Raw genomic sequence first — 9,898 nt, 5'->3', positions numbered from 1 at the left:
ATATATAACGTATATCTTGATTTCATTTTTTCCGTAAGTTTTTCTGTTAAAATTTACAGATTGTTTTCCTTTGCTCTGTAGTACTTAGTCTGGTCTATATCTGTAGTCTCTATTATAGTCTCCACTTGAAAAAGTGTCTGATAACTTTCTAAAAAATAAAAACTAGGTTAATCACTCTCCAAGTTTTCACACCGACGCCCTGATAGACAGAGATGTAAAAGAGGGGTTGTTGATGGATACATTTGAATTGTTAAATCTACAATTATGTGACAAGAAAAAAGTAATGGAGGAGGATAAAAAACGAATCAGAGAAAGATTGTTTCAAGGAATCAACAATAATAAAGAGACTAAGTAATTTGCATAATTTTCGTAAGAAAAATAATTTGTTTCTCTTTTCGTAGGATTTTTTGATTATCTACAAAATATGAGTGAAAGAGGAATATTTTGAAGTTTTAAAATGTCCAATTCCTTTGGATAATTTTTCATTAACTTTCGGTAATTTGGACCTAAATAAATGATTTCACTACCAGCAGTGTATGTTCTTAATTTAAACAAATGTTTAATTTTTCAGCTTTAAATATTTTTAAAACAAAAAATTCTGGAATTTTACGGTGTCGAGAATTTCATTTTTTGGAATTTTCCAGACACCCCGAATGAATGAGTTAATGAATGATAATCAGATAAGAAATTAATAATATCTCATATTTTATATTATTGTTATAATTTACTTTTCAAAAGTTAAAAAACTGTGAATACAGTTTTTAATAGAACTGATCGCATTTGTTAAAATAATTATGCAAAATGTTTATTTAAAATAGTGAATTGATTACACGCACAGTTTAAATGAAACTACGATGGACCAAGTAAAAATTGAAAAGGACCCAATTCAAGTTCAACAGAAATGGGAGGACGAACATATGGGTAATTTTCGACGAGTTTACCCTGGACCAGAGTGTGAGAAATATGATCCGTTCTTCAAACAAACTGCCGGGTCAATGTTTCAAGATACAGCGGCTTCAAGAGCCCGAGAAGATGCTTCAAAACTTCAGCGAGAAGAAACTGACGTGAATTATGATATTTTTTCAACAGCTCATTTTCATGTAAAATTTTTCAAGGGTGTCCACTCAAATTTCATAAGTGGCCACTCAAATTTTACTGAAAAAAATTCCCAGAAATTTAAAAAATATGTTTCGGCCATTAAAAGGTTTAAATTCTAGCTTTCAGAAATTAGCAATTTGAAATGTGAAGTATTGAATATTGAAATTAAAGTATTCAAAATGAAAGCGTGGCCGTTCCAATCACATGAAAAGTTCCTGGTCATTTTCCGATTTTTTCCCGCTTCGCAAAAATTTTGCACGATCAATGAAATTAAAAAATTCGAACTCTAACGCTAAAAATTTTTTTATTTGAAGTAATAAAAACTGAGCTGCAAATCATTTTAAGCAATTTTTACCTAAAAATATTAAAGATTGAACGATTTCGTTTTTGTTATAAAATGATCACTTCTTAAATTAAAACTTAAATTATTTTAATTTTAAATAGTTTACAAATCCGTAAAAAGCTGCAATATTTAAACATCTACATGTTATTTTGTATTTATTCAAGGTTTAAAGTATTTTTGAAATTTTTTTTAGAACGTCTGAACATCTTTAAAATGATTTGAATTCATCCTAAATTTCGTTTAAATCCTACAGAATAAAAAATATGTCGTGGCCGAATAGTTTTGTATAGAATAATTAATTAATTTCAATAATTATTTATCTTTGTACTGTATTTCTATTTCTGATTTTTCTCTAGCAACCTTGTATTTTTAGTATTTGTATAGTGCAATAGTTAAGCCATCATAACTAGTAAAGTAGGGTTCCACAGGTCGACACGAGAGAATTTTCGAGACTGGAAAATGTGAGAAGAATTAGGAAAAGACAAACAATGAAAGCAATAGGCTATCTCTCTCTAAGGTACAGAAGGTACATAGGTACTTGCGTTTAGGTCCGAGATCAGTCATCTTTCGGCAACCTCACGACCTTTACTCCTCCGGCGCTTGTCATAGAATAGGAATAAATTTCTGTATTAATTGATAATATTTGTGCAATTATTAACATCCGTAACACCCCCACAAATATTTACTTAAAATCTTCCAGATTCGTTTTTGACAATTTTATCAATTAAGAAAAATCTTTTTAAATATTCTCTTATAACTAATTTTCAATTCTCCTATGAATATTAAGAAAATCTTTTCTATTTTCTTTAAGCTTTTCATAACACTTGAAAAGCTTCTAAATTTTTTGTTCGAAATCTATAAAAATGTATATTTTGTTTTAAATTAGTCCGTGTGCTATTTGAACCGAAATCTCTATACGAATAGCCGGATTTTATCGGTATACGTAGATACTTCGTGTAAATTATTTGAATGCATTTCAAATTTTTAATTAATTTTTAATATTATGAAATCTTCTAAATTTCTCTTAAATTTACTCGAATTTTTTTACGGATGACAGGTGTTCAAAATCAAAATTCAACCATTTTACTTGTAAATTCAATTTTTTTTAAATAGAACAATTTAAATGGTAACGTTCAAAGTTTATTTTTTTGTTTAGTATTGAATATTTCCTTTATAATTACTGATTTTATATAAACAATAAAATATCTCTTAATTAAAAAATGTCAAGTTTCAGACTAAAACAATATTTTTAATTTAATAAAAGCCTTTAATTATGAATATATTATTTTGAAGTTATTTTGAAATTGTAAGTATTTTACATAGTTTCAATTACGCGTTTACATTTTAACCACTAAGCCTTTTGAATTGAAACTATTTAATTTTTAACTTAACATCTGGAAATCCTTCAATTTTGAACTGATTTCAAATCTTCTGCTAAAATCAATTATTATCCATTTGTTAATCATTAACCTAAAGTTTAATTTAAAAACTGATCATAGATTATATGCACATGTGGTCAATTAAAAAGGGGGTTTATCAAAAATTGCGTCCATTTCAAAAGCTTCTAAGTTTTTATTTCTTAATTCTTAAAAATTAAAATCCAGAATGGAAAATTTGTAAGTGAAAGATTTTCGAATTACGCATTGTAAACTGAATAATATCATAATTGAAAAGGATAAAAACTCAACTGCTGAATGGGACAGTTATATATATTTCAAGTGATTGCAATTAAGGGCCCGGATACAATACTAGGACGAAAGCTCGACATCGAATAATTATAATAATTATTGTCTAAGCATCTCGTGATTTCCAAATTTTAAAGTAAAATAATTAGATATTTTAAAATGTGGACTTACAGAGAGTGACAAGGTGGAACTTTTTTCAATTTTAAGTTGTTTTCGATTAATATTTTTAAGAAGAACATTGATAATGAATATTGTTTCATAATAAATTATTGCAAATTGAGACCGATCGGTAATCATATATTTTTTTATTTCACCGACAAAAAGTATCGAGGGAAGTGAAAGTTGAATAAAATTTTAGTGAGTTATTTATCCAGCACTACTCCAGGAAGATTTTTTGAAATGTTTAGATCGACTCCTTGTGAAGTGACGAAATTGTGTATTTTATAAGAAAGCATACGATACCTCTAACGACATTCATTGCCTAATAGTGATCAATGCTGTTGGCGGCATAGTCTGTTTACTTATTTTGAATTTTATCTGAGTTGAAATTTAGGCCCTACTTTGAAGCTACTTAGGTTCTACCTTAGTTGAGGCTGGGAGCTGTAAAGTAGGTTCTAAATAAGTAGCGATTTAAATGTAATTTAGACCCTGCTTTGATGCTAAAAGTGTCCGAAATCGGTCGTTTTTCCACGTTTAGCGTCAAAGTAGGGTCTGTATTGAAGATAAATTAGACCCTCTTTTAAAACTCAAACTACTACTGTAGGACTTGCGGCATCAAAACAGGTTCTCTATAATTTCACACCAATATGGATGAATAAGAATAAGTTTTGTTGTTTATCAGAAAAAATGTGTCGTTAAATATTTGAAACGATTTTGGAAGAGTTCAATATACATTTGTTCTGTTTTTTAGAAGTATTCTACGTTATACACTTTAAAAGAACTTAAGGATACATATTTAAATTTGATTCTGTGTTATTTATTACTTAAATGAATAAAATGTCAAACTTGTTGATTTCAATAAAAATACCTTTTTATCTCTTTATTAAGCAAAGATTTTAAAAAAATCGTTCAGCATCATAATTAATCCAATTATACTGAAAAATACAAATATTGAGTTCAAGATTCAATCTAATTGAATTGTCTCGTCTAAAAATTCGAGATGAGTAGTAAATTATTTTTCATACATTTGGCTGTTATTATTCTCCAATAAATATGATAAAAAGATTAGAACAGTTAACATTTTCTAACAGAAAGAAATTCTGTTTCCTCCTAAATCAAGCAGTAGACACGTAAATAGTAATATACCTCTAAAAAAATGTTTTATAAACTCTCAATTATTATTGTTTAGTAACAAAAATAACCCAACCATTGGAAAAGTGGTACTGTTTCTATGAAAAAATTGATTTTCTCCATAATATCATGTTGCAAATAAATGAACCGTAATAATGTAATAACAATTTGATGACAATCTGTGAATTTAATTATAATTATTTAAAATATATTTCAATATATTTTTCAAATTTTTTATTTCATACATAATATTTGTTGTTAGTGATAGAAAATATTTTATTGTTATAATTTGTTGTGATTCTCAATCACCTACCTCAGGCGGAAATATTATTAAATTAAAAATTATAATTAAAAAAGAAAAACGAGATTGCTGTAATATGATTCCAATTTTTTAAATTGTAAAATTGTGGGCTTTTCGATTTAAGTCAAAACGGACTATGCAGGCTTTTATTATGAAATTTTGAAATAGGTAATAGCGGAATTATCCTGCCACTTTCAATATTTGAATTTGAAAGAATAATATTGTGAAAATTAATATTTGAAACCTTCAAACATTAATCTAATAATTCATTTAAGAAAAAACTAATATTGTGAACCTTTAAAGTTCAATTATTTTAAACACTTTAAAAATTATATGCTTTCTAGATTGAAACTTTCGAATGTTACAAAACGTGCGAATTATGAATTACGGGAAATCTCCCGGTGTAATAATTCTGTTCCGGCTTTATCCGGATGAAGTTCTCCCGGGTTTTCCGGGTGGGCGATCACCCTGAAAATTATATAATGATGTGAACACTTAAAACTTTTAATTGTCCACTTTTGAGTGATTCAGTCTTAAACGTTTTCAATAATTATTGTATATACTTTAAAATATTAAATTATTGTCATTCATTCTAGACGAAATTCGGCATACATTATTGTTCTTTTTTGAATTTCAGATGAGAATAAAGGAGCAAGAGAATAAAAGAGTCGGTGGAAAATGGAATGAATATAAAGTGAGACCAGAAAGTCCAAGGTCGAAAAAACTAAATTGCGTAGAAGAAAGGATAAAATCGGTACCATTAACGAAAAAGCCCTGGCCGGTAGTTATTTATTATCACTAATAATCGGACTTCACCTCAGAAGTCCGGGGTTCGATCCCTGAGCCGGCACCTCTGGAAATTTTTCAATATGTCTTTACCGAGGTTCTGGTGATTCGGAACCCACCTTAAGCTGTAGGTCCCCCCATCGTGTACTTGACTGCAACCCAGTCCATCAATTATAGGGTAAAAATCAGGCTTTGTCCAATATGTCTGGGCAGACTGCTCTCATCAGATCACTTGATTGCATCATGAAAATGCGTCCGTGACTGATGATATATACCGGGACACCCCCTTGAAAAATGATCAAATAAAAATCCAACTCTAACCAAAAATGCCTTCGACATGTTGGGCAGTATAAGCCTGTGACAACATTTCAACACAGAAATGTTAAAAAAAAATAATCAAAATTTAATTAATTGGTCTTTCGAACTAATTATTTTTGGTAGAAAATTAATATTCAACTCGTGTTAACAAATTTTTAAATGATGTAAATTGATTTCTTAAGATAAAATATAGTAGAATATCGCTTGATATAGATTTAATCTTGAAAAGAGAAAGCATCCTTGTATTATGTACATGCTATTTTGAAGTCAAGACGAAATAAATTACACTTGAAAATCAGCGGGAAAGATGTTTGGCAGAGGTTTTCTGAACTTCAAAAATTTTAAATAGTAGCAAATATGAAATAAAGATATCGTAAACTGGGGTCTAAGTGGCGCATGTGGGAAACCGGCGCAACCTTGATTCTGCATTTCTGAATGCGAGAGTTGCTTTTTCTATGAAAAAATATAGATATAAAATATATTAAAAATATAAATATTTCAGACTGGCCTCTAACATAAAAACAAATTTTGGTCTTTTTCCAGTAAAAAACAACAACAACGCAGTTATAGGATAATTTAAAAAGTCTTTAGCAAAAAACCTTTCCTATCACTTTAAATGTCGCCCATTTAATATCACATGATATTATTTAATTTTTATTGAGTTTAATTTTAAATTCCCTTTGCTTTTGAAAAGTTACATTTTTCATTTTCACTCTTTTTCTGAATCGGAAGAGAGAAATTTTTGTATTCAATTAGAGTAGAGATAATTATAATATTTAATTTTTTTCTAAATCGGAAGAGAAATTTATTTTATTTTTTAACATTTTTATTCGGTAAAAAGGGGAAAATTTATAGTATTTAATTTATTTCTGAATTAGAAGAGGGAATACCTGTTTTACATTTTTTTCTGAATTTGAATAGGGACATTATGTATTTTAAACATTTTTATTGAGTTGAAAAAGAGGAAATTTTAGTTTTTAATTTAGAAGTACTATTTCTTCTTCAAATTTTTCGATCATATTTTTTTCAATTTTAAACTACAATATTGTGAAATGTGAATCTAAAAACCTCCAAAAATGAAGAAGTTTTACACAAAATATTTTTTTAAATATCTAATTTTAAGTCAAAATGATTGTAGTAAAAAAACCACTTTAATTTTTACCGTACAACATTGAAGAATAAACATTTAACAATTATTCCAAACTTCGTTTAAAAAATAAAGAATTCTTGAATTAAGATCTTATGTACAATATACAATAAAGTGTGTGTAATTAAAATGAATAAATCATTATAATTATTATCCTTAAATAATTAAATATAATACAAACCTTAAAGTTCATAATTTTGAATTGTTAAATAGCCATGATATAAAAATTGCGATACGTTCTAATTAAAAATGATTTAATTTTGAATTGTGTGACTGTAGATGGATGATTGTCAATTTCATATGATTTTAATACTGAAAGCCCTCAATTAAAATATTCGGATTGGATATTACATTGGAACCTGGATTTGTGCATGGTTTTGGACCGAGAGGGAAGGTGCTGCTCAGCCAAGCGTAAAAAACAACAGGAGGGCCGGCCTCACAGCGCGTTCGTTACATCATACCTCCAAATTCGACAGAAATCGCTTTTGCAACCCTGACTTTTGCTCTCAGAGTGCCTGGCTTTATGTAGAAAAGCGTCAACAAATTCAAGTTCCAGTGTATATACATTTTTTAAATACTTTGTTTATTTCAATTATTCAATAATATTATAATTTTCTGTATCTAATAAAAAAATTTAGTTTTAATCTTCCCAAAACAAATATAAAAATCCTTTTAAAAATAATTAATTTAATTTCAGATTAAAAAGTCAACGCCGCCGCGGTCCCCTTTCATTCATAATAATCTTTCCTCTTTTCAACCGGAAATTATATCTGAATCAGAGGAAAGGGAACGCGTTGCTGCAATGATCCAAAGAGATTTTCTGATCAAAAGTTATGGAATATTAGAACAAATCTATATATCAATGAAAAAGAATGGCGTGCTGCGAACCACTGATGAAAGGAAATATGCGCTCTATGGTAAACTGGGACGTGTTAACGAAATTATGAGCAATAATGTAACACAGAAACCAGATACTTCCTATCAAACCGAGATTTCAGTAGTAAAATCAAAATACACGAATTTCACGAATGAAACATCACGGTATAATCTAAAGGTATCAAATTTAAATACCTCTTTCTTATTTTACAGGCTTAATTTATACCATAATCAGGGTGTCTATTTAAATGCTGAAAAAAATCTCTGATAATTACAGGCTATCCCTTCAAAATATTAAATAATACATCAACTCCCGATATAAGGCCGATTTCGGGCATGACTTGCTTTGGCCTTGATCCTAAATTGGGGAAATGGGCCACATGGTGCGGCACTCTAGGTGTTTGTTAGGCTTTACTGAGCACATTCTCTCTTTCGGCCCTCTGATCGCGAAACTGCGGAGGCCATCAGTTCTAGAAATAGCGTAAATGAAGGTGGTGGTCATATTTTGCGAGTTGAGGATACTTGAATAAGCTCGTTCATTATCCATTTGTGAATGTTTAATTTGTAATGAACTTCATTTATTACAAAATCAGAAAATTAGAAAAAAGGAACAAATAAAGGGTGGTCCAAAATACTTTATTTTTTATACACAGTAAAAAATACTTAAAAATGTTACACCTTAAATTCAGAAATGTAAGTTCTTAAATTCAGAGATGACATTAAATTAGACAAAAATTTATCTGAATTTAAGTACAATTGACCTGAATTTAATCAAATACATGGTTAAAATCTCAAATTAAAATATTGATATCTTTAGGTTCGAAAATGTTTTGTTGAATTTAAATACACTAGGGTCCCGATTTACCGGGCGTTTCGTGGGTACCCTCAATGGCCCTCACGGTAAATCAAGACTCTCCAAACTGTTCTTCTTCTCCTTCTTGCTTGTGGCTTCTTTATAGTGCCCCCGTAAACTGTACAACTCCACTGGCCCTGTAAGCGCCCCTCTCTCGCCCCTTGAACCACTTTATCTGGTATATCAGGCTCTGGTAAAGTGGCACTCCAGTGTATATTTCTGAATTTAATGTTCAAAATGTTAAAGTATTGTTTTTTACTTAGTAAAGTGGCTCCCCTGTAAATTGTTTCTCTAGTGTCAAAATGCCCCCTGAATTTTGTCAGAATTAACAAAATATACATATATTGAGATGTCTCTCAAGACTATTTTTGCAAAAAATGGATTATTTTATGTGAATAATTCATAAAAGCATAAGACATTTTTTAATGTTACACCCTTTTAGGAATTTTATCATTGCAGGTTAATCTTAAATATACACGTATTAATACCATTTAATAATTACAGAAATGAGTAAGACTAAAAGCAAAATTAATCAATTTCTTACTAAAGTCCATGAATTTGATAAATGATCAAAATAATTGTTATTATTATATTCATAGGCACTTAAAATGCAATGCATATTGTAATACTTTCAATAAAGTATATATTCCTGAGATTAGCGAAAATCACAAAAAGAAGTGTGACTTGAAGTAGTCCAGCAACTGGGAAAGCTAGTCAAAGCTATGTCTATTATTTTTTTTCTGAATTTTGGAATTAAATACAAAATTTGGCCAGGATATTCAATTACTAAATTAGGTATCAAATTTTTATCCTGATAAATATAAATGAAATTTTAAAGCCGAAATTAACCACTTTTGGAGGCCGCGAAAGGCCTCTCTATAAGATCCCATGTTTTTTAACACGACTTTAAACAGTGACAATTCAAATTTTAACCTGGAAAGGGCCCCTAAAAAAGGCATTATGTGAAAGAGGACTTATTTCTCTGGAAAAAAAGTAATTTGAATGATTTTTCATATGATCGATGCAATAGCCAGACTACCTTAAATAAGTATAAATCCAGGATAATAAATTTACTTTTACAAATGAAAAAAATCGTTATTTAAATTAATCTTACAATTTTTAAACAAAATCACCCTAAAAAAATTCCTTGACTTTTCCCTGATATTTTTAGTTTTCCAGGTGAGTAGACACCCTGATATTA

The 9,898-nt window shown here is 29.1% G+C and overlaps 1 protein-coding gene across 1 annotated transcript in view; it reads left to right on the top strand.

The window, feature by feature from the left end:
• LOC117176568 (tubulin polyglutamylase TTLL13-like) overlaps window positions 1-9,898 on the top strand; it is a 59,265-nt gene that overhangs the window by 45,060 nt on the left and 4,307 nt on the right. The window contains exons 10-13 of the mRNA XM_033366822.1: window positions 167-351; window positions 839-1,064; window positions 5,355-5,498; window positions 7,666-8,022. Coding sequence (XP_033222713.1) covers window positions 167-351; window positions 839-1,064; window positions 5,355-5,498; window positions 7,666-8,022 — 912 coding nt within the window. The remainder of the gene's footprint in view (window positions 1-166; window positions 352-838; window positions 1,065-5,354; window positions 5,499-7,665; window positions 8,023-9,898) is intronic.

Source organism: Belonocnema kinseyi, chromosome 7 (assembly GCF_010883055.1).
Source record: "Belonocnema kinseyi isolate 2016_QV_RU_SX_M_011 chromosome 7, B_treatae_v1, whole genome shotgun sequence".
Lineage (NCBI taxonomy): Eukaryota > Metazoa > Arthropoda > Insecta > Hymenoptera > Cynipidae > Belonocnema > Belonocnema kinseyi.
This window is presented reverse-complemented; position numbering and strand designations above follow the sequence as displayed.